The sequence below is a fragment of the Sorex fumeus genome, unplaced genomic scaffold (genome assembly GCF_029834395.1).
Source record: "Sorex fumeus unplaced genomic scaffold, SorFum_2.1 ptg000018l, whole genome shotgun sequence".
NCBI lineage: Eukaryota > Metazoa > Chordata > Mammalia > Eulipotyphla > Soricidae > Sorex > Sorex fumeus.
Window position 1 is genome coordinate 21,037,738 of NW_026606075.1, and position 25,034 is coordinate 21,062,771.

Consider the following 25,034-nt stretch of genomic DNA (forward strand, 5'->3'; position numbering starts at 1 on the left):
AGTAGAGATCCTATTAGGGATTCTTGTATGTACTAAGTTGATATATTAATAGAGGTTGAGTTAAATTATCTTTAAAAAATAAATCAACCAATTTAAGAGACAAGAATGTGTAAGTGACAAAAACAGACGGGACTTAGGGAGGAGATAAGAATTATTATAAAGGTGTTAAATTCTTCATGTCTATTGTAGGGTGCCAATAATACTGCCTAAAATTAGTAATCATGAAATAAACAAAACAACTTTATAGACTATATGTATGATTAATAAATTTAGAGAAAAGGGCTTACTTAATTGAAAAAACACAGAAATGTTTATAAAGTTTGGTTAATAGTTTTGTCCTTTTGTTTGTTTTGTGCCTTACTTGGTGATGCTCACAGTTTATTCATGGCTCTGCACTCAGGAATAATTCCTAGGAGGGCTCAGGGAACCTGGGTTGGCAATGTGTAAGGCAAGCACCTTATCCATTGTACCATCACTCTACCCCCAAGAGTTCTGGCAAACAATAGCACCCAGCATCATCCAAATTATTCTGGCTGGGTTCTCCCATCATCCTAAAAATGGGTCATTCTTAGATAGTAGAAAGTATCATGAAATGCATTCTGACAGGTCAAAAAGAAGATATTCCCTTTTCCGTTCTCTTTATTTCCAGAGTATTTTCACATGTAATAATCTAACCCAAGAGAAATAGACGCCCACAAAGATCTTTGAAAAAACAATATCTTTATCAAAGCAACCCCCATGATATTAAAGTATGCAGAGAGAAATTATGAATATACACAGATGGAAGAGGTGGTGAAGAGGGACGAGAGAGAAAGAAAGTGCATTTTTGCACTTTTAGCAAAAGACATATCAAAACATCAAAAGGCAAGATTTCTCTGACTGGAGCAATTAGGGGTGATTGCTAATTACTTCTTCTGTGCTTTTTTTTTTTGTATTTCCCGGAATCTCTACATTATTAACCACATAAAAGACACAACATTCTAATGTTTGTTAGTCTGTAAGATGGGATCGTAGGTGATGTTTATTTTCCTTCTCTCTGTTTCTATGATTCCAAATTCCATCTTTCTTTCCATTTTCATTGGTAGCAAGGTCAGTCAAAGCACTGCATCCACGGAGTGAAGAGAGACAGGGGAAATCTATGCCCTGAATCTGTCAGAGTTGTGGAAAGCAAAAGACAATAAAATAAAGAAAAATTATAAATACTACCTGGATAGCATTTAAAATTTTTGTAAAAGGGTGACTAGGACAGGGAAGGGAAGGAAGATAAGCCTCAGAATCTATAAAGGGAGAATTCAGCGCTGGGGCAGACACTTGAGTAAGGTACCATGGCAGCAAGTGAAAGTTCAGTGCTGAAGCAAAAGTACTGGGCTGGGAGGTGTATGACCATGGAGGAGTGGCCAGGGGCAAGGTTACTGAGGGTGAAGAGAGGTATAAGAGGGATCGGGTCCTTACTACCGTCTGTAGGCTCAGAAAAGATGTAAAGCCTCAGGCTTTCCCAGACTGTGAGAGGCAGAGCTTTGGTGAGTAGCAGGAAGTCCTGACCTTTTAACAGACTCACACATGCTGCTGTGATGAGAGAAGATGGAGAAGGCCCGAAAGGATGAACCTAAGAACAGAGCTGCTGGAGGCACCACAATAATCCAGACCAAAAGATTAAAGATGGGTCCAGCCCTGGCACAGAACCTGGCAAACGCTCATTACTTAAATGAAAGGTCATGATCAGATGAAAATAAAATAACCCTAAAATAAAGACGATACTTTAGCACAGCAGTAGGGCGGTTGCCTTGCGTGTGGCAGGCCTGGTCGACCCAGGTTCAATTCCTCCGCCCCTCTCCGAGAGCCCAGCAAGCTATCAAGAATATCTCGCTCGCATGGCAAAGCCTGGCAAGCTCCCCATCACGTATTCAATATGCCAAACACAGTAACGACAAGTCTCACAATGGAGACATTCTGGGCCCGCTCGAGCAAATCGATGAACAACGGGAGAACAGTGCAGACAGACAATACTCTTTACATCAAATTTTTCATTTCAGGGTCAGAGGGACTGTGCAAGGATTGAAGCACTTGCATCACATGTGGCTGCTCCTGGTCTGACCCCTGGCTTTGCCTCTAGACCCCTGAACTTCCCCAGGTGCAACCCAAGTACCACTGAGTGTGGCATAGTGGTCCAAGGTCCCTCTACTCCAAATTAATTTCTTACGATTTTCAGATTATTCTATTTTAAAAATCTCTTTAGTTTGTTATCCCTACTGGAATGTCTCCTCAACTTTGTATCCCATTTCCATTTCTCCCATGCTCCCACTTAGCTGAAGGGTTCAGCAGGGAGTTACAAGCTTGGTGGCAGTGCTAGCACACCTGGCTGTGGGGCATGAGGGAGCACATGCTTTTTCTTGGGCCTGGGGATCACCGCAGCAGTGCCACTGCAAAGATGCTCAGCTCGTGCAATGGTGCTGGCGATCAAACTCATGGCCTCACACCCACAAAGCAGGATTCTACCACTGAGCCCCATCCCTGGGCCCCTCTTATTTTGAATTTTTTATTATTTAGCTTACAGTCTACCAGTGGGGGAGAAATGGATTCTGACTGCCAGGGGAAATAACAAAATGAAGCTGTATAAATCAACCTGATGAAAGCCAGACTCATCTGCCGAGAACCAACAGATGGCAAGTTTGCAGCATATAATTGGGAGTAAAATATTCATGTGAAATATTTATAATCAAAACCAAACTATTACTTTAATTTTTAAAAAAAGATTAGAAAAAGACACCCCATCCCACCATCAGAATACCCCCCAACAGAAAAAAAGAAAACACTCTGGTAGAATGCAGAAGCATCCAGAGAAGGGCACAGTATACAATCAAGGGCCTTACTTACGACCTCATCCTAGCTACGTTAGCCTAAATATACTCTAGCTTCAGGGCTATGCTCAGTCTTATAGGACTCAAAATCCTCCTGTCCCAGGTGCAGGCTGGGAACTGGGAAACCCAGCAGTAGACCCAGCAGCACACTTGGTGTTTGAGCCAGGTGAGCCCAGACAGCGGCCACACTCACCTGAGCCCAGTGCTCCACAGCATTACTCACAGTCATTTTACACAATTCTCTTGTACAGCAACAAGGGCGCTTGCTTCAAGCATCACTAGGTGTAGCCAATACCAACACCACAAACCCCTGCCTGCAAATGTATTCGTCTCACTTTTTCTGACTTCGAAATTTTCCTACATCAATCATTTCAATCCACTGGCTAATCAATATTTGGATACGTTTCACGGGCTAGAGAGATAGCGCAGGAAGATGTACTTGCCTTACACTTGGCTGACCAAACTCAATCCCTGCCACTGAATATGGCCCCCTAAGCACCACTAGAAATGATTCTTGAGCACAGAGCCAGGAGTAGAACTCTGAGCATCACTAGGTGGTGTGACCTAAACCACCTTCCAAAACCTATATGTGTGTGTGCAGCCTATGTCTATATTTGTTGGTTTTGGGGCCACACCATGTACTGTCAGATCTAAATATCTATGTCTATCTATATATATATGTAAGATATCTCTATATAATTTTTTAATTGTTGTTGCTAGAGGACTATACCCCGAAATGCTCAGGGCGCTATGTGGTACCTGGGATCAAGTTCAGAACCTTGTACAGGCAAGACATAGGTTCTACTACTTGAGCCATATCCCTGCCCCTCTACCCAATGCTTTTGTATACAAAACATGACTGTGCTGGGACTCACACCTTGTCACCCCCATCATCATCTCTCTCTACAGTCAGGCTCTCCTGAGAGTCCTTTACAAGTGAAAGCTCCAGTTTTTCTGTCAGCGAGATCAAAAGAAGATGAAAGCTCCTGTCTGAAAAACTGCACCTTCCTTCCAGTTTGGAGCTAGTTTGTTCATGCTTCAAACATATGACTAACTTGGGGCCCATGGAAAGTTATTGATAATCATTTGTAAAGCAAAATTACTTACCAAAATATTGCAAAAAGAAATAATATTGCATGAAAACACAATAAGAAGTCAAGGAAAAGTGAAATTCTTACTCTAGGACAAATACATTTTAAAGAATACTGTAAGAGTCTATGTTTTTGGTTTTTGGGAATGTCACAGCTGTGCTCAAGGATTACTCCAAACTGTGGTTCTTGGGGGTCACTCCTAGTGGTGCTCAGGAGACTATGGTGTGTTGGGGATTGAATTCAGACCTTGGGAAGGCAAAGTCTGTGCTTCAGCCCCCTGAGTGATTGCCCGAGCCCCAAAGTAAATATATTTTGTGATACTCTATTTTAAAATGTGGCAAACGCTTTTTATCACCACTGATATTGGTAATGCTTTCCTAACACAGAAACTTTCTAAATAAGCATAAATAAATATTAGTGGTATTCTCCTTATGCTCACCAAAAGTGTTTAGCAAGAGACTATATCCATTTATATTTGTTCAACAAAACTACAAGACTCTGAAATCAATGCTAGGAATAGGTACTAGCAAGCCTGAAACCCTCATTCCTGGGCTGGCAGGAATGTGAAATGGACCCCTCACCTGGACAAAGTTTAGGAGTTCCTCACAAAATAAAACTTGAGCTATGGCATGATCCAAAAATTCTAGTTTTAGATCTAGACCCAGAGAAGTGAGGACACATGTCCACAACATAAATAAATACATATGCACACATTATCAAATATGATCAGTCCTAATGGTATGCAGTGCCAGGGGTTTGGTGGGGTCAGCCGTGTGCAAGGTAAGTGCCTAAACCCCCGTATTATCTCTCCAGCCCTCTTTCACAACCCTAGAATAGATCAAGACCCCTAAAGTGCATACAGAGAATTTTATGGTATAGAAATAAAACCACCTTCCCACAAAGCAATTTATTTTCAACGCACTATAGCAAAATCCCTATGAAAAAAATTATAAACTTATGTGATAGTCCCGTCCAAAAATCAGTACAGAGTAATTTACAACAAATATGAAAGCAAACTTCCCCTTTTTTCTTTTCCATGTTAGGAATCAAACCTGGGGCCTCACATATGTGAAGCAAGTGCTTTGTCACTGAGCCATATCCCCTAAACCAGAAAATAACCTTGAAAATACAAAGAGTGAAAAAGAAGGACCACATGGAGGGCGCGGGAACCACAGATCCCGGAGAAAAATAAAAACAGGTTCCAAAAAGAGCCGAGATCACCAGCAAGTCCCAGATGGGGTAGGTGCCGCATCCCGCCTCCCCCAGATGGAACCCCGGTGACCAGAAACCTCTACAAGCACAGCTCGAGTATGCGGGAACTAGGACTTTTTCTCAAAACCGCGCGGCCGCATAAGCAGCCGCGCGACATCTCTCTATATACAAAGTGATCAATGAGAAGTAAACCACCCAACCTTTCTCCCTGAAAATCAGAGTTAAGTTTGGAGCACGGCCACAGCCCCAGAAACACAAGGACTTAATGCAGAACCCAGCAGCTTGGAACAGAAAAGTGAACGGACAATGCGTTAATCCAGGCCATCAAGTCTGCCGGAGGGGTGTTGCCCCATTCGCCCTCTCTTCTCTGGAAAGAAGGATGGCGGCCACATGGGAGCCTTGTGGACAGCAGGTATGGGCCAGGGGTGTGGGGGCGACTTAAACCTCATGGGAAGGGGGCCGTTCCGGTCCGTCCTTCACGCCCTACCGAGGTCACCAGTTGCCCCCCACGAGCGGCTCTCCAGCACAGCCACGACCCCAGAAGCACAAGGACTTAATGCAGAACCCGGCAGCTTGGAGCAGAAAAGTGAACGGACTATGCGTTAATCCAGGCCATCAAGTCTGCCGGAGGGGAAAGGGTGTTGCCCCATTCGCCCTCTCCTCTCTGGAAAGAAAGATGGCGGCCACATGGGAGCCTTGTGGACAGCAGGTATGAGCCGGGAGTGTGGGGGCGACTAAAACCTCATGGGAAGGGGGGCGTTTCGGTCCGCCCTTCACGCCCTACCGAGGCCACCAGTTGCCCCCCACGAGCGGCTCTCCAGCACGGCCACGACTCCAGAACACAGAAACCAATTCTTAACTATCTGACTTTCAGTAGAAATACTTCCAGGGTCAATAGGTAAAATAGCAGAAATCCAAAACCAACATTTAATTCTTGAACCCAGCTGTAGAAAGCAAATCACTTCACAATGCTTTTTCAGCATGTCTGATTTGGTGGGGGTAAACTCTAAATAATAGTGGTAAATCTTTTATTGAAACAATGAATCTAATCAAAGCAGGTAGAGTGTTAACTAGAATTCATCTGCCTCACAGGGACGGGGAGGGGTGGGGGGTGGGGTTTTATTGGGGTTCTTCATGGTAAAAAATAAGTATTGGTAAAGGGAAATGTGTTTGATATTTGCATGACTGAGACCTAAACCTGAAAGCTTTGTAACCTTTCCCACAGTGATTCAATAAATTAAAAAAAAAAAATTAAAAAAAAAAGAAAGAAAATACAAAGAGCTCATAAACAAAGAGGTAAAAAGAATAGAAAAGGTGGAAAAAGGGCATGCAATAGCAATTCATATAGGAAATAAATAGAGACACATATGAACAGAAGCAAAAAAAAAAGTCCATCTCACCAATAATCAAGGAAATGCTTATTAAGATGCCATTTTTATCCATTGGTATCACAGTCCTCCCGTTGTTCATTGATTTGCTCGAGCAGGCCCAGTAACATCTCCATTGTGACACTTGTTACTGTGTTTGGCATATTGAATACATCACAGGTAGCTTGCCATGGCTCTGCCATGCAGGCGAGATACTCTCGGTAGCTTAGCTTGCCGGGCTCTCCAAGAGGGGCAGAGGAATCAAACTCGGGTCGGTCATGTTGGCTGCGTGCAAGGCAAACGCCCTACTGCTGTGCTATCGCTCCAGCCCATCATCCATTGGTATAATAAAAAATATTTCATGATTGCAGCTTTCTCATGACCTCACAAAGGACAATTAACTGGCATCACATTTCTGAAAAGTATCTGGGCACTATGCCAGGGAAAGAGACAAGTGATGAAAAATATACATGTGATTTCCCCCTTTTGTTTTTTTTTGGGGGGCATACCTGGTGCTCAGAGTCTACTGCCAGCTTGGTGCCCAGGGATCTCTCTGAGATGCCGGGAGACCATGTGGGACCTGGGACTGAACCTAGTTCTTGTATTTCGAGCAAAACAAGCATGGGCTCAGTCCACTGAGTTACCTCTTGGATCCTATGTTTGCTTTGAAGGAATTCAGGATGACAGAAAGAGAACAAACCTATGCAAGAATCTGAGGGTGCTTTGAGAATAATACAGGTTGCAGTGGAAGCTCAAAGTTGAAAATGGACAGTCCTTTCTGCAAGGGGAGGAAGGAGAAGGGGAGGATAAACAATTGACTGAGAGATGAGTTCTGAGGGTGAGAGTGGAAGGAGGAGGCTGACACAACATTCCACTCAGGAGGAGACATGATTGAGCTGATCCACTGTATCCTAGAGCACAGTAGGGCAGTGATAAATACAAACAAATTAGTGAGTGCATTTTCTTGAAAGCATCATGGAGAGCCATTATATGGTGATCTCTAGTTTACATCTGTTCAAATTTTTCTTTCCTAAGAAGCAAAGTGAATACAACAATGAAAATAGTTAAAGGAATTTGTGGAGTTTTTCTAGCAGATCAGATGTTCTCTTCTGAAGAAAGAAAAACCCTTTGGAAAGCCCTGGAGAACGGAGTAGGAGGCCAACTTGGAAGGGAAGCAGGTGAGACAGCTGAGCACAGCCCAGCAGGTGGCCACAAGCGACATGGAGACCAGATGTCCCAAGGCTGAAATCCACAAATGGTGGTTGGACAGATGTAAGCAGTGGTTGCTGGTTTGAGAGACTGAACAGATAGGAGATAAAAGATAAGTTGGGGGAAAAAACATTTTTAAGTCTGGCTTTGGACTCACTGAGTATCCAGTAACTCTGAACACCTAGACAGAGATGATACATAGATAGTTCAACATAGAAAAGTGTGCATTTATGAGTTTCAACATGCAGTGAAGGCAATCAATCAACTGTGGTCATCAAGTATATAGACACACAGGCTTAGGAGTCAAGTATGACCTAGATTTGAATTCTGACTCTGCTATGTACTAGACTGGTGACATTCAAGTAGTGATTTCATAGCTCTCAGACTTCAAATTCAAGGGAGATCATATCACCTGCCTTATGAGCTGTGGTGACAACTCACTGAAGCATTGGTGGTGCACTTAGCATGATACCCAGCAGAGAAAAGCATGGGATACAGATAGGGATCTGACCCGCAGCAGAGGTGTTGGGAGCAGATGCCAAGTGAAGAGAGAAGAGGGAGCACGTAACACTGAAGAAAGACATAGAGCATAAGAGACAGGAAGGAGAAGAGGAAATTATCAAAGGAGGATAATAATAAGTGGAGGGAGTGATAGCTGAGAAGCAAAGGAAAAGATCGTTTCAAGGGAAAATGTGGTATCTATAGATTGATGTTAAACAAAAGTAACCATTCTCTAAATTTCTATCAAATGAAAGTTGACACTTCTGTGAACAGTGAAAAAGAGTATAAATAATCTTTCTATATATTGGAAATTTACAGAAAAACAAAATTCTAGACTTTACCAGTCAATACTTCTGAGGCAATAAGTGTGTTTCAGGGCTCAAAAGATGCATGGGAAGGGATGAGTGCAAATGACAATTTTTTATTTCATATATCTTTGGGGATAAAGATATAGCCCAGGAGACTGAGTCAATGCAAGCTTTGTATGTATGTGGGAGGCCCAGGTTCGATCTCTGGTACCACAGGATCCCCTGAAAACTGTGAGCAAGAGAAGCCCGCAAGCACCCCTAGGTGTGGCCCCCAAACAAACAAGAAGCATATAGTTATGCATTATTTCAGTTTACATCAGTTATGCAACTGAAAAATAAGTACATATTAAATAGAGAAAGCTGCTGTATATGTAGAAAAGCTTTGGAAAGCAGGTGACAAGCATGTCAGAGGCAGGAAGAGAAACCCATCACAAGGCAGTGTGTACCCCAGGAGAAGGGCTAAACCTTTCCTCCATAAGCCTTCCACGGGCCTAGCCCAGACAGAAGGCTGTCATAAAGGCCTTGGGTCTAGAGGCATATTTTCCTGTGTGGGGTGGGGGCCAGCCACATCTGGAAGTGTTCAGGACTTCCTCCTGGCTCTGCACTCAGGGATTACTCCTGGAAGATTCAGGGGACCATGTTGGGTACAGGTAATCAAACCTGGGGTCAGCCACATGCCAGGTAAGTGTCCTACCCACTATACTATCTCTAACAGTGGCTTTTTATAATGTGTTTTATGGTGAAAGAGATAAAGTAAATATAAGAAAAGCCAGGGCAGAAATAAGGCCAACTGCCGTGTTGTGTGTGGAAGACTGGGGGGACGGGAGGGTTGCAAAGCAAGGGGTCTATAGGGGCTCAGCTGAGTCGCCCTGTAATAGGAGCTGTGTGCTTATAAAGACAGGCCTTGCAAGTAAAAGCACTATCAGGAAAGAGCAGTGATGTAAAAGCAAAGGACGGCTGAAAGTAAGAAAAAGCAAACCCAACTTTTCCCCTAGAGAAAGCAAGTTCTATTGCCGAATCAGCTGGCACAGTTTACAAACATACTGCCCTTTGCTTTTGTTTTGCACTTTTCAGCCTCGAAGAGAATATTAGTTTTTCTTTCACTGTGGCAAATCTAAAGGCAAAGAATGGATAGAGTTCTTAGCTTATTAATATATATTAATATAATACATAATTAATATATATTGTAAATTCTTAACTTATTCTATATAATTCAGATGAACACAGCCCCTATCTTCAGCTTCATATTTTGTGAGAGTCTTACTGCTACATGAATATGAAATATGGCTTCATGATTGCCATTAGCCATAACACATGTATGACGTTTCTTATTTTCTATTCCTGGGAGTTTTCTGGCATAGATGAAGCGTTTCCAATTTTTCCATGTTCCACTCTTTTCTCATTTGTCAGGTATTTCTCCATGAACAATCTATAAAATCTTATTTAATGGATATGTTATGATACATACAGTGGACTTCTGTGGTAGATTTTATTTTACTTTACTGGGGAGCACTGGTGACCACTCACAGATGTGTCTGGGAGCTACTCCCAACTGTGTGTTTGGAGGCTGCACCCAGCTGTACTCAGGAAGCCGTGTGGTACTAGAAATCAAAGTAGGCTCAGCCACAAGCAAGGCAAGTGCCTTAAACTTTGTGCTAGCCTTCTAGTGCCATACAGGTTTTATATTATATACTCTAAATTAAGTCCCTATCCAAGTTACAAACATTAGGTATTCCTTTTGCTTTTTAAGTCACACTTGGCGGTGCTCAGGGGTTATTCTAGTTCTATGCTCAGGGGACCATGTAGGGTCAAACCACTCACATGCAATGCATGAGCTCAGTTCATTGAGCATTCTCTCCCAAGTCCCAATACAAGGTGTTTTCTGCATTCATCATTGGAGGTGGTGGTGGTGGTGGTATGTGTGTGTACATGTATGTGTATATGTATGTGTACATGTGTGTCTTCACACATGTCAGCAGGGAGTAGGAAAGACACACATAAGAGAAGTGAATGAACAATGGGATGACTCAGGAGCATGCAATGAAAAGGACTGTAGATGAAAAACAGATCCAACAGGTCAAATTAGAATTTTTTACTGGAAAAGAGGCCACAGCTTAATTGAAAGACTTAACTGGAGGATTAAGTCTCTCTACTCATCAAGTTAAGTGCTGGCAGAGTGAAGGATGGCAAGCAAATTGGTGCCAAGCAAAGTCTGCCATCAGCTCTCTGGAATGGATGCACAGTCCCTTTCCAATTCTTCCCTGAAGACAATCTCCTCACGGAAGGAAGTCTAAGGTCCACCCGCCCCAGGCACACACTGAGAAAATGGAAGAGAATGGATGAATCTTTGGGTGCTTTCAATTAGAGAAGGTGCAAAACAAGTAGAACAAAACAAAAACAGTGGGGCAGTCCCAATTATTGAGAGCATCTCTCTCTCCTTGCAGAGCAAATGAACAAACACAACTCTGCCAATTCCACGGCATTCTAGACTAGACATCACACTCTCCTAATCAGGAACTTTTCACAAGCCCTTCAAAGCCACTAAAAACCCAAGAGTAAAGTCTGAGTGTGGACCAAATATATAAATAATAAAAAATAAATTAAAAAATAAAATTAAAGGGAAAAAATAATGAAAAAATTTCAGCACCCAGGACATGAAGTGGCTCAGTGGCATAAAACACTGGCACTGCCAGCATAAACTCATGAGTTTGCCCCCCCCCACCCCTGCAATGCCACACACATTGCTCTGAGCTCTGTCCCAGAAAATCTGCTGTCTGGGACCCCTGGAACCTCAACAGTGTGCAATCTCCAACACATAGCAGGGATGTGTGGACCCCCATCTCCCATCCCCTGCCTTGCCACCTGGCCCAGGGAGCCCTGGGGACATGTGCACAAACCCCAGTGAGCAGTACAACCTAGAACGTGCAACTCCCAGCTATCACAACAGCAACAACTGGAAAGGAAAGGAGGAAAAGGGAAAAAGGAAAATTCTCTTGTGCTTGGAAATAGTGCAGCAATTAGGGCGCATACTTAGCAAGCCCCTGCCTCAGGTGTGATTCCCAGGACCACATGGTGTTCCAGGCACCTCTGGGTGCAGCCGTGAGGGTCCCAGCCCTGGAGTCCCCCAGGACTGGCAGACAGCCTGGGTATCCCTGCATCGCAGGATCCAAACAGCATCACTCTCTGGCCCTTGTGCTGCACTGCCAATCCAGTTAGTCAAGACTCTCCAGGGGCTGGAGTGATAATACAGCAGGTAGGGTGTATGAGACCAACCTGGGTTCAATTTCCAGCATTGCATAAGATCCCCTGAGCACCGCCAGAAGTAATTCCTGAGTGCAGAGCCAGGAGTAACCTGTACATCACCAGGTGTGACCCAAAAAGCCAAAAAATAAAAAAGCTCTTCTTTAGAATTGAATCCATTTAAAATTAACTCATGCTCCACATTTGGCTTATCAAGATATTTGCTTGGCAGTGACACAAGTATGTAGGAACGATGGATATCTGGCTATGGTTGAGTGAGAAAAATGGTCAAATAAACATGTTTTTAAATGATTTTCTTCATTTAGCCCCTCAGGTAGAGAAGAAGTGCGGGGATCACTGAAATTGTGTCAGGAAAGAACCCCCGGGCTCTCACTTGCTAAACTGATGCTCTATCTTCTTTGAAGACTTGACCTTGTTTCCCAAGCTTGTCACTCTACATTAGTTCTAGGTCTAGAACAAAGCCCTCAGACAGACAGCACTTGAGGGGGGGGGGAGGCAAAGACCACTGAACCATGTTATGTGACATGAGTTTGGCCAGGACCTGGATGCAGAACAGCACTTGGCTGGCAACTTCATGCAACTCAGAGGATGTCCGGGTGGAAGGAGAGATGGGAAAGGCATGGAAATATTTTGCAAATAACATCTTCTGCCCTCAGCCCCTGGACTCTAATGAATACACGCTCATCTCCGAAGAGACCAAGATAAAAGAAATAGGAGAAGGAGTCAATGAAGAGGAAAAGAAAGATGTGAAGAAAAGTGCATTGAACACAGGTGGAAGGTTCCGGAGTCAGATGGACCTGGGTTTGAATCTAAGCAGTATAGATTAACTTTGTAAGAGAGGTAAGCCAATTTGCTTAACTTTGATGGACTTTGCTATCTCATCGTTAAAATGGAGTCAGTAACAAAAATCCTCTCAGATTACTGTGAGGATTAGAAAAAAAGGTATGTATGTAAAACATGTAGTATTCTTTCCCTCAAAAGAGGAGCCCAATGAAAGTGGTTGAAGAAAGATACCAGAAGAAAGGGGAAGAGGATAGAAGGGGAGAGAAGAACAGGGTGGGGGAGGGCTTTGAGAGAACAGGTTTCAAGTGCCAGAACAGTCTAAATTTGCTCAGAACAAACACTGCAGCCTCTTACAAACGCATCTGAAAATATTTTCTGGCCACCTACTCTGTGGTGTAGGTGGCCAGGAAATTAGCACTGTGTTTCATTCAGATCCAACGTGCCCTCCTCCTCCCCTTCTTCCTCTTCCTCTGGATATGGTCCAGCCCGGGGGAAATCACAGGTGTGCAACACATTCACAGTGACCTTGCTTGTACGAAAGCTGAACACATATGTGTAGTGGACATTTGCCATGGCTCTCTGGAGAAGGGGTCAGTGAGGCTGACTTGTGCGGAGATGCTAAGGAAGGACATGATACCCATGTGAATGAATGTGTAAGAGAATAGGGCGGGGTGACACGGAGAGTAAAAGCAATGCTGCCCCAGGTGCAGTTTGGCACTGATATATGGGGACCAGGAATAGATGAGAAGAGAGTTGCAGGATAACCGAAGGGGTGAGGGACAGGGAAGCCTTGAGACACACAGGAGCCTTGAGAGCAAGTAGAAGGGATGTACTATAGAAGCTGGTATGAAAGCTGAGGGCTCTGCCACATCTGATTCAGATTTCCTGCTCCCATGGGTGATGAAGTGTGCACCTCTCTACTTCCAAGATTATTCCTTAGAAGGGACCAAAATTTCACTTTTCGATTTCCAAGATAGGGGCTGGCGTGTGGGGCACAATTTGCACATGTAGGGTGGGTCCTCATCTTAGCTCTACTAACCACTAGCAGTACAAACCCAGACCAGCAAATGGGTTGTTGTTTCCTCAATTGTCAATTTAATGCCCCTTTGACAGATTGTGGGGAGAATGAGAAATCAGAGGACTTAATAAATCACTTCATTGAGAAGTCCTCAGAGTAATGACTGGCATATCAAAGCATGCACCCAAGTGGTCTCTGAGCCTTCTTCCTCTTCTCCCATTACCTGGTCATCTTCAGATCTGGGACAGATCCAAAAGCTTAAAGAACTTCTCACACAGGACTAAGGAGGAGAGATCCAGTGGAAACGCCTTTGGGAACTGCAAGTTCTTCCAAAACAACCACCTAGAGCAACATTCCCCACGCACCAGGCAAGAGCTGGCGGCTGTGAGCCCCTTACCTGGCTTGGTGAATGGCCTCCATCCACTCTTTGCCGTCCTGCTCTTCCTCACAGCGCAGCTCCAGTGGCTTCTGACCTTCGTGGCCAAAGAGAACAGTGAAGTAATACTGGAAAGGAGAACAAACAAAGCTCTGTCTTATTTTCAGGGGTGATAGCATAACCCCATGGGCATTCCCCACCCAGGGTAGATGTTTACAAAACACTTCACCATCATGTCAACCATCTTTCAAAATGGATTTATCGCTCCCCTCCAAGGACATGAATTTTTCCCTAGGAAAAAAAAAAACCTAAGTTGTACCTTAGCAATTCAATCCACAACTTCACTTTAGAAAACAGTATGTGATTTAAATAATATATCAACACAGGGGGCCAGAGCGATAGTACAGTGGGTAGGGCATTTGTGCTGCACACAGCCAACCTGGGTTCAATCCAGAGCATCCATAAGATCTCTCAAGCACCACCAGGAGTGATTCCTGAGTGCAGAATCAGAAGTAACCCCTGATCATCACCCTGGATAGCCCCAAAACATTAAGGCTTAAAATTCTTATAAACTAGAAAGTGAAATTTCATGATAAATTTCCAAAACATTATAAACATTTTGCCTAATGATGAACTATAATTGTAACTCCTCTAAAGTTAAAAAAAATGGCAATTTTCGCCTTTTCTTTTTTTAAAATTTTTTTAATATGTATATTTTACATTTTTATTAGTGAGACATCATGAGGTACAGTTGTAGACTTACAAATTTTTGTGCTTGGGTTTCAATTTTACAGTGATCAAATACCCATCCCTCCACCAGTGCCCATTTCCCACCACCACGGATCCCAGTATCCCTCTCACCCCTCATCCCCCCCATCCCACCCTGCCTCTGTGGCAGGGCATTCCCTTTTGTTCTCTCTCTCTTATTGGGTGTTGTGGTTTGCAAAAGAGGCATTGAGTGGCAATCATGTTTGGTCTATAGTCTACTTTCAGCATGCTTCTCCCATCCTAGGAGTATCCTCCCAACACCATTTATTTGGTGTTCCCTTCTCTATCTGAGCTCCCTTTTCCCCTAGCATGTGTGGTTGGCCTCCAAGCCATGGAGTAAAATTCCTGGTACTAATTTTCACCTTTTCTATTTACCAATTCCAACAAGAAGGCAATAGGAAAATAAAGGAGAAAGGTATAAATAATGGAAAGCAAGCAGGGATATAATTTTAAATATTTTTTACAAATCATAATTGTACTAAAAATCATTTAAAATAATTAGAATAAAACAGCTAGAAAAGGCTTAACAATTTGGAACTGCCCATACCTCTCTACTCTGGGGGTGCAGAGTCTTCCCTTTACTTTATGGTGCATTGCATCCTGCATTCACCCGATCCCAGCTCTGAGTGTGTAGAGCCCTTAAGGCACTTGCCCTGCACATGGCTGACCCAGGATGGTTCCCTGGCACCATAGATAGTCTCTGAGCACCCCCAGAAGTGATCTCTGGGTAAGCCTTGAGCACTACTTGGTGTGATTCTAACGCCCAACCAAGCAACTCAAGTTAATACTAAAATAGGCACAACAGAGGAATAGCCATAGTAGGCTACACGAATGCTTAATATGCTTAAAACAAAGCTTTGCGGGGGTGGGGGTAGGGAGGATATATTTTAACTCTTCAAAATTGCACTAAGATAGGCCAGAGAGTAGTAGAGGGGGTAAGGCTCTTAGCCCTGCATGCAGCCAATTCCTAAACCAATATGATTCCCCAAGAACCACCAGGAAAGATTCCTGAGCAGAAAATGAGGAGTGAATCTGAGCACCAAACAGGAGGCCCCAAACCAAACCAACACAACACAAAACAAAACTAAAAAAAAAAAAAAAAACCAACAACAACAAAAAAACACTGCTCCTAGAAGCTTACTTATAAGAAACACTTCCACTACATTCCTATTTTAACATTTTTGCCGCAGGTTAAAAGATGCATCTAGCTTAAGTGTTCCTTTAACCACTTTACATGAAGCATCTTTTTATAATCTGGGCTGAGTGAAAGTAGATATATAATGAATTATTTGTTCTCTATATTTGAATCCTAATGTATAACAAATGTGAAGCGAATAACTACAAGTCCACAGAAAAGCACATCACCAGTGCTGACATTTCAGATTAGACTTGATAAAAAGAGAACGCTTTGAGCTTCAAGAGACAGAAAATTAAGAAGTCACATACAAAAGATTTGGAAGCAGAGCAGCACTGAGTTGCTGAAAGCAAGCAATGAAACACTTTTAAGAGCCTCCAGGAAAAATTATTTTCAATATAGAGTTCTATGTTCAACTAAACAATCAGCCAAGTATTAGAGTTGAATAAATATTTTCAGCATTTTGAAAAGTATACCTCCCAGAATATGTTTCTTAGTTCACTGAATAAGTGGTTTTGCAAATTAAGAAATGATTAAGAAATAGGAAAACGGAAGGCAGAGAGATACTACAAGAAATAAGGTATTTTCCTTTTACATAGCAGACCTTATTTGATACCTGCTATTACATTTGGCCCTCAAACATTACTCCTGACCATTTCCCAAACCCATCTCCCCACCTCAAAAAAAAAAAAAATTGAAATTCAAAGTGAGATCAGAAGATCAGGATGCCAATAGGAAAGCAACATAGCAGTATCTGGGGCCAGAGAGACACAGGGGTAGGCTGCTTTTCTTGCACACGCTCAACCCTGTTCAACCCCCGCACTGCATATGTTCCCTAAGGACTTCTAGGAGTGACACCTGAGCACAGCCAGAAGTAGCCCATGAGCACTGCCAGGTGTGGCCTAATCCCCCCACCCCAGCCCTGAAGAAAGAAATTGTCTAGATCCAGAGAGACAGAAGAAAGGGTTCTTTCCCTGGATGCATCTGATCTAGCTTCGATCCTCAGCACCACATAGGGTCCTCTGAGCACTGTCAGGCGTGTTCCATGAGCACGGAGCAGGAGTAATCCCTGAGCCCAGCGAGGTGTGACTCGAACACCAAAAGGGAAAACAAAGTATGTCTGAATAACAGCTGTACAGCAATAATAATCTGGCTGGATAGGAAGATGGAAGAATAAGAGAAGTATCCCAAAGATGAAATACTGATAAGATACCTGAAATAGACACAGATCTTTGAGCACTTGAGGAAGAACATAGATAAGAGTAGCACAGACATAATGAAATAGTTACTGAAAAGTAGTCATATACAAGAAAAAACCAAGTAAATAAAGGATCTCTTTTTTAAAAAACAATTATTAGGGGGTATGGTGCCGCCAGCAGGTCAATCTGTACCTGTGAGGCAAGTACATCAGCAGCCTCATGGCGCCTTCAGACTTCCAGATACCCCAAAACTTGCTGCTGTGCCTTTGGCCAGACCCCAAAAACTTGGGGCAAAGTTTACCAAGAAAGTAAACGGCCAAAAGTTAGGTATGTGGGAAACATACCCACAAACCACCTCTGGCTCAGCTATATAATTGGAGGCATGGCCTCTCTGGTTCCCTATTGAACTGCTTAATGGCCATGATCCCAGAGACTCAGAAACAAATCTCGAAACCCAGCGGCTTTTGGAAGAATTGTGTCCGGTCCCTGCAGTAGGTTACCGGTGCTGGGCCAACCCCGGTGGGAACAGGTTTCATGCCTTGGCCTGTTCCCCCCGGCGGCCCAGTGGCTGCCATCCTTCAGAGGCCACTGGACAGTCAGGTTTGGGCCTGCAGTGACGAGACATTTTGAGCCTCACGGGATGGGGGTGGAGCCGGTCCTTCCCACCCCAATGAGACCCCAAGTCATCGCCCACGAACGACTTCCAATCAAGCTGCTTAACCGCCATGATCCCAGAGACTCAGAAACAAATCTCGAAACCCAGCAGCTTTTGGCAGAAATGTGTCCAGGCCACGCAGTAGGTTACTGTCGCTGGGCCACCCCAGGGAGGAAAGGGTGCTGTCCCTCCGCCTGCTTCCCCCTGGCAACTCAGCAGCCATCATCCTCCAGAGGCCATTGGACAGTCAGGTTTGGGCCCACAGTGACAAAACTTGTTGGGCCTCACGGGATGGGGGTGGAGCTGGGCTTGTCCTCCCCACTCCAATGAGACCCCAAGTCATTGCCCACGAACGGCCTCTCTGGCTCCTGATCAAGCTGCTTAACGGCCATGATCCCAGAGACTTAGAAACAAATCTCGAAACCCAGCGGCTTTTGGCAGAAATGTGTCCGGACCACGCAGTAGGTAACTGTCACTGGGCCACCCCAGGGGGGAAAGGGTGCTGTCCCTCCGCCTGCTCCCCCTTGGCGGCTCGGTGACCGTCATCCTCCAGAGGCCATTGGACAGTCAGGTCTGGGCCCGCAGTGACAAAACTTGTTGGGCCTCACAGGATGAGGGTGGAACCGGTCCTGTTCTCCCCGTCCCAACAAGACCCCAAGTCATTGCCCAAAAATGGCCTCTCTGGCTCCTGATCAAGCTTCTCAATGGCCATGATCCCAGAGACTCAGGAGCAAATCTCGAAACCCAGTGGCTTTTGGCAGAAATCCCTCCAGATTTAAGTGTTAAAATTTCGGAATTTCAAAATCACATGGCCCTACTGCAGCCACGTGACATCATATGTTATTCATAACCAGCAGTAGAACACAAATTGTCTACTGTTGCCTTTTTATCAGATCTAAGTGTTAGTGTAAAATTTCAAATAATAATGGTGGGTCTGGTGTCGAAATATTGAATGTGATCAAAGTAGAGAGAGAGTAATGTGGAAATCATCTGTCCCATAAGTAAGGGGAGGGTGTGAGATAAGGGTATACTGAGGTTTTTGGTGGTGGAGAATGGGCACTGGTGAAGGTACGGGTGTTTCATTGTATGACCGAGACTTAGACCCAAAAGCTTTATAACTGCTCTCACGGTGATTCAATAAATAAAATTATAAAATATGAAAAAAATAAAATAAATAAAATAAAAAACAATTATTAATTCCAGGGGTGTTGGGGGGATGGTGAGGGGGACAGTCGATTTACCCAAGAAGATAAATATACTATTTGGCTCTACAGTGAAAATATTTCCAAAGTTCTAGCAGTACTAATAACAGTAGTTGATTACACCCAAACTGCTTATACAAAGAAAATGGGAAAGGGAATTAAAGGGAAAACGAGACGGGCAGAAAAATAGAGCTAAATCTTTTTCAGAGGTGCCACTCCTGGCAGTGCTCAGGGCTTCCTCCTGACTCAGAGCCTAGGGGTTGCTCCTGGAGGTGCTGGGAAAGTAGGAAACAGACCCCCAAGGGCATCCTGCATGCACAGCATGTGCTGCATCCCCATGGGCTCTCTCCCGGCCTTAGAATTCAAATTGAAACCAGAACCATTCAACAGGAAGTGTTGGAAACTCACGATCCAAGAAAGAATTATAAACACATTATTTTTTAAATACGCAAAGACCCAAGGTGGCTTTGGGTGAGAGCCTAAGGGGAGGGCAGCCAGGAGGGGCAAGGAGCTGGCAGCAGAGGAGACTGGAGATGTCCTGCCCGTGGCCAGAGATGGGGACACAGGGGTCAGAGAAGATCAGACTGGGACGATGACTCCCTGCCATCTTAATTGAGATACATCCATTCTGTAGTGAGGGACCTCCGCAAACACAGGCAAGCATCCCACAGGCTAAGGGTAAGCACAAGGCCACTCACAAAGGAAACCCACATGGACGGGTCAGCCATCGCCAGTGGGACATTCCCTGACCCCTAAGTCCTCGTCCTCACCAGCTGCAACTTGGAAAAGCCAGAACAGTCCAGGAGACCAGCGGGGAGGGTGGGAGAGCTTGGCAGGCGGGGGCCCCTGGGCGGGGGGAGGGAAGGAGCTGCCAGCATCCGTCTGTCCCTGCAGCGAGCTCCAGCCAGGGAATGGGGAGATGCTGCTACACTAGCTCCTCGGGGCCAGCCATGCCAGCTCTCCAGCTGAGGCTGTCTGGGAAGGCGGTGCAACTGGAGAACTTTTGTATTAGGTGACAATGGTCAGAAAATACTCTGGGCCTGCCCCAGACTTCATCCTGGACCACGGAAAGAGCCAGCCACAGAGCTGGCTGGAGAGGGAGAGGCAGAGACCAAAACAGATCCTTCTGTTGTTCCTTCTGTTGCCCTATTTCCCACCACCGTCACACTCCCCCGTCCACCCAAGGTTCTGTTTATTCATGTGACAGTCACATTTGTTTTCCTGAAACAAACCTCAAAATCTTCTGGACAATGAACCCTTTAGAGGTAGAATTTTCAGAGTTGGTTCAGCTGTAAAAGTGCTGGCTCTTCCATCCTCTCCCCTCCTGCCTCCTCTCCCCTCCCCTCCCCTCTTCTCTCCTTCCCTTTCCCCTCCCTTTCCCTCTGCTCTTTTCCTCTCTCCTTTTCTCTCCTCTCATCTCTCTTCTCTTATCCTCTCCTTTCTCCTGCGAGCCTCCAGAGCTGCCCCTGGCCATGCTTGGGGGACCCTGCAGTGTCCAAACCTGACCTGAGTTAGAAGGATGCTAAAGGGCTGGAGCAATAGCACAGCGGGTAGGGCATTTGCCTTGCACGTGGCCAACGCGGGTTCGATTCCCAGCATCCCATATGGTCCCCTGAGCACTGCCACGGGTAATTCTTCAGTGAAGAGCCAGGAGTAACCCCTGTGCATCGCCAGGTGTGACCCAAAAAGAAAAAATTAAAAGGATGCTAGATATGTATCTGAATCTCTCTGCTACTTCCAGGCCTCCCAAAATTCCTACCCTGGGTCAAGGAGATAGGCATGTTTTGCCTGCAAGAGACACAGATTCAATCCTGGCACCACATGGAACCCTTGTCACCACCAGAGCAACCCACGAGCACTGAGCTAGGAGTAGCCCTTGGGTTCTAAGCTAGGTGTAGGCCCTAAGTACCACTAGCTGTGGCTCCCAAACAAAAAAATTTAAATGTCTGCCTTGCAAGCCTCAGGCATGAGTTTGAGTTTGTAAGTTCAATGCCCAGCACTACCCATAGGGGTTCAGCTCAGTCCCAGCAGCTGGGCAGTGTGGAACTCTGGAACAGTAGGTGATCTCAGCATGTCTCCAGGTGTATGCAAGCACAGCAACAACAACAACAACAAAAAGTGTGCAAGTCCAGTAAGCACTGCAACTAACAAAGATGTGGAAGCACTTTGGGCAGAAATGTGGGCCCTGGCAGGCATATACATAACAGAAGTTTGCAAACACCACGTCAGACACACAACCCTCAGGAAGCGCCAAAAACAAATGTCTGAGCATCGCAACCACCTGGTCACTCTACTGTTAGAAAAGAAGTCAGTGGTGGTGCATTTTCAAGACAAGGCATTTAACTCTAAATGGAAAATGATTGGCAGCGTGCCTATGTAACTACTCACCTACTGACAGTGTTTGAACAAACAGGGTATTAGGATGTAGAGTCAGCATAGAAACTGCTTTGTAGGTTAGATAGCACACAACCTAGAAGAACTGTTCCCACCACCAGAGAACAGAGACCACCAAAAGAGGCTTCAAAACCCTAACCAACTGCAAGGGGGTGCATACATTCAAATTACACAATAAAACTTAGGCGGCATCCAGGAAGAGTATACACTCCATAAAGCTCAGCGGTGAGGAGGTAGAGGAGAGATCTACATGCTAGGAGAGAAAATGCCTGTTGTTGCCACTTTGGGTGTGCCTACCTACCAGATACCCAATCTTGCATGAGTCTCAATAAACACCTCTTTTTCACTGTACTTCATGTCTCCCTGTCCATTTTTTGAATTATTGGACTGGTGAACATTTTTTTAAATTTTCATTACTGAAATACCATGAGATACAGTTGTAGACTTACACATTTTTGTGCTTGGGTTTCAGTTATATAATGATTGAGTACCCATCCCTCTACTGGTGCCCATTCTCCACCACCACTGATCCCAGTATCCCTCCCACCCTCCATCCCCCAATCCTACCCCGCCTCTGTGGCAGGACATTCCTTTTCGTTCTCTCTCTCCTTTTGGGTGCTGTGGTTTGCAAAAGAGGCATTGAGTGGCAATCATGTTTGGTCTATAGTCGACTTTCAGTATGCATCTCCCATCTTGGGAGGATCCTCCCAACACCCTTTATTTGGTGCTCCCTTCTCTATCTGAGTTGCCTTATCCCCTATCATGTGTGGCTGGCCTCCAAGTCATGGAGTAAACCTCCTGGTACTTATCTCGGCCAGGACTGGTACAAATTTCTTACGCAAACACAGAAAGAAGGAAAGGGGAATATTTCTAAGAAAATAAATAAATCAACTAAATGACTAGTTTTTTTAAAAAAACTTTTTATACAGTTTTACAGAAAAGGAAATAGAAGAGGTTATCTGCATAGAAATCACCAACCAACAGAGGATTCTGGATCATGCCTGGGAGATAACCCAGCACACATGCCCACCAACTACCCTGAGCCCCACAAGGGAAGCTGTCTTCAGTTTCTAACCCCCCTGAACCACCAGAGGACTGGAGGCTTTTAGCTGAGAGGGAATGATACCATGCAAAGGCCACTAAGCATGGAAAGAATTGAGTTGAAGATGGTATTCAATAAAGCTCCATTTGTATTTGAGAGAAAAAGACTGGAAACTCAATAAAATAACAAATCAGTGGCATAAAGGGCAATCCCATAAGTGATGGCATTTCAGTAGCAGCTGGCTACTATCCAGACCCCGATGTCTGAACCAGAGAGAGGAAACACTTAATGAACCTGCCCCATGTACTGAAAGGTTGCAACCAGCACCTCCAGCGGCCTCTCGAGAGCCCAATTAAAAGTCACCTTTAAAAGCTAGCAAGGCAATTATAGTAGCACAGTCCTTGCAAGGGTTAGACCTCGTCTCGGGCATAACAATGTCAGCAGGAGTTTTTAAAAGTGCCTGTTACCATCCCAGAAGTTAACTGACCACATTCAGCTCAACCACCAAAAAAACCAGATGCTGCCTTTGTATATATCTGAAAACTATTTCTTAAGAGCCATTCACCACCAATTTCTCTTGTATATTCAGGGGCATCATTCTGATAGGAATTAGCTATATCATGGCTCATTCAGTTCCTCCCAGAATCCTTTCCTGGTACCTTCTGGCAAAATAGAAGTTACTCTCTTGGTTGGGTGTCAGTGACCTCAGTGACACCATGTGCCCTCTTCTCTCATGGTGCTTCAGAGCTGCCCACATTTGTGCCTCTTCCCTGCCTGCCTGTTCGTTTTGAACCATCCATCCCACCATTGTGCCAGATAGAGAGAAAAGCTTCAAATGCTTGGCAAATAAATGATCCTTGGTAAAGAAAATGGATCCTAATTAGCAGGAAAAAATTGCTTCAAATAGTGGCATATGCCAAGAAATTTTATTATTATGCAGTCACATCTGCAGTCAGATGCAGAGCAGGGCAGCAGGCACTGGAGAAGGAAGAACCTGACCTTGCAAAATGTCCCTTAAGTGAAATCTCAAAAAGAGAAATAACTGGGCAGAGAGAGCAAAACAGGGAGCCTGCATCTTGTGTCCGGCCTTGAGCCTCACTCGACCCCCTAGTCATGTACGCCTGAAATGCAGAAACTGTCACATAGGCCTAAAGCAAGTCATTTTAACCGTCTGGGGAAAAGCAGAGAGAAAAAAGTGATGGGCCACTAGTGTGATTGGACCTTTTGTAAGCCAAGAATTTCTGTAAGAATGTGTGTATTTGGTGATAAAGTTGAGTTGTGATCACTGAATCAGCTCCCAGAGGTGTTTCTCTGCACACCCGCCCTCCTTCACCCCACAAACCAGTTTCTGCCCAGACCAGTGTGCAACGTATTTGGGAATTTTGGGGATAACAGTTCTCCAATAGTCAGAAAAGTGGGTTTTACACAGATTTTGTAGCTGACTTTTTAAAATTTTATTGATTGAGTTTTTGTGGTTTACAATACTATGAATAATGATTTCTCAAACACATATTCTCAACATCACACCCATCAGTAGTGTACTCACTTTCCTCTCCCAAGGACCCCAGCTCCCTTCCCTCTCAAGGCCCACTCCCCAACTCAGTTGTGTGGGACAGATTTCCCATTATGTTGCCTTTGGACCATTGTTGCTACCTTGCTGTGTCTTGTCCAGCAAGAATGGGGAGGAGGCCTGAGGCCACTCTCAGTATTGCTTGATCAGATAACATTGTTCAGAGCTTGGTCCAATGGTGTTGGGGGGAGAGGGAAGCACAGTATGGTGACACCCAGTGGTGTTCTGGGAGGCCACGTAGTGGAAGAACAGAAATCAGGGTCTCACACATGCTAGACATGTGTTTAAGACTTGAGCTATCTCAGTGGTCCCAGGATATATTTTTTAGTTCCTCTCCTTACCAAGTTTTGCTTGTGGGTGTGATTCCCGGAAGTTGCACAGCCCTGGTCACTGCACTCACACACTGGTTGCCATGTTCACACATCTATAGTTGTGGAACAGCCCTCAGGACACACAGTGTTTAGTTGAGATGTTCACACACACACACAAACACACACACACACACACACACACACACACACACACACACACACACTTGGCTGCAGTGAACAGAGATGCACAGTTTGCTGTCATCGTGGAATCACAAATAGACACAGCGGCTGGTCAGCATAAGGGGCGATGCTGCAAGACAGGCCCTTTGGCACCTAGCTATCTCCAGAACCCTATATAGATTTAAATTTCTTTTTTCAATAAATGGCTCTTCTTTTTTTTAAAAGACCCTTTAAGTGGCTGAAGAGATTATAAAGAGACTGCATCCTACAGACACCCAGTCAAATCGCCAACACCACATGTGGTTCCCTGAGCACACCAGGGGGTAAACTCTTGAGCACAAAGCCAGGAATAGCCCCTGAGCACCTCCAGTGTAGCCACATCTTCCCAAAAAAGGCCCTTTGGGGCTGAAGCAATAGCACAGCAGGTAGGGCATTTGTCTTGCACGTGACCAACCCACGTTTGATTCCCAGCATCCCATATGGTCCCCTAAGCACCAACAGGAGTAATTCCTGAGTGCAGAACCAGGAGTAACCCCTGAGTATTGCCTGTGAGACCCAAAAATTTAAAAAAAAAAGTCCTTGAAGCAACAAACC

General features: G+C 44.7%; 1 protein-coding gene across 1 annotated transcript in view; it reads right to left on the reverse strand.

Annotated features, from left to right (window-relative positions):
• Positions 1-25,034, reverse strand: part of RASGRF2 (Ras protein specific guanine nucleotide releasing factor 2) — a 261,112-nt gene that overhangs the window by 171,364 nt on the left and 64,714 nt on the right. Inside the window, exon 2 of the mRNA XM_056112497.1 lies at positions 14,006-14,112. Coding sequence (XP_055968472.1) covers positions 14,006-14,112 — 107 coding nt within the window. The remainder of the gene's footprint in view (positions 1-14,005; positions 14,113-25,034) is intronic.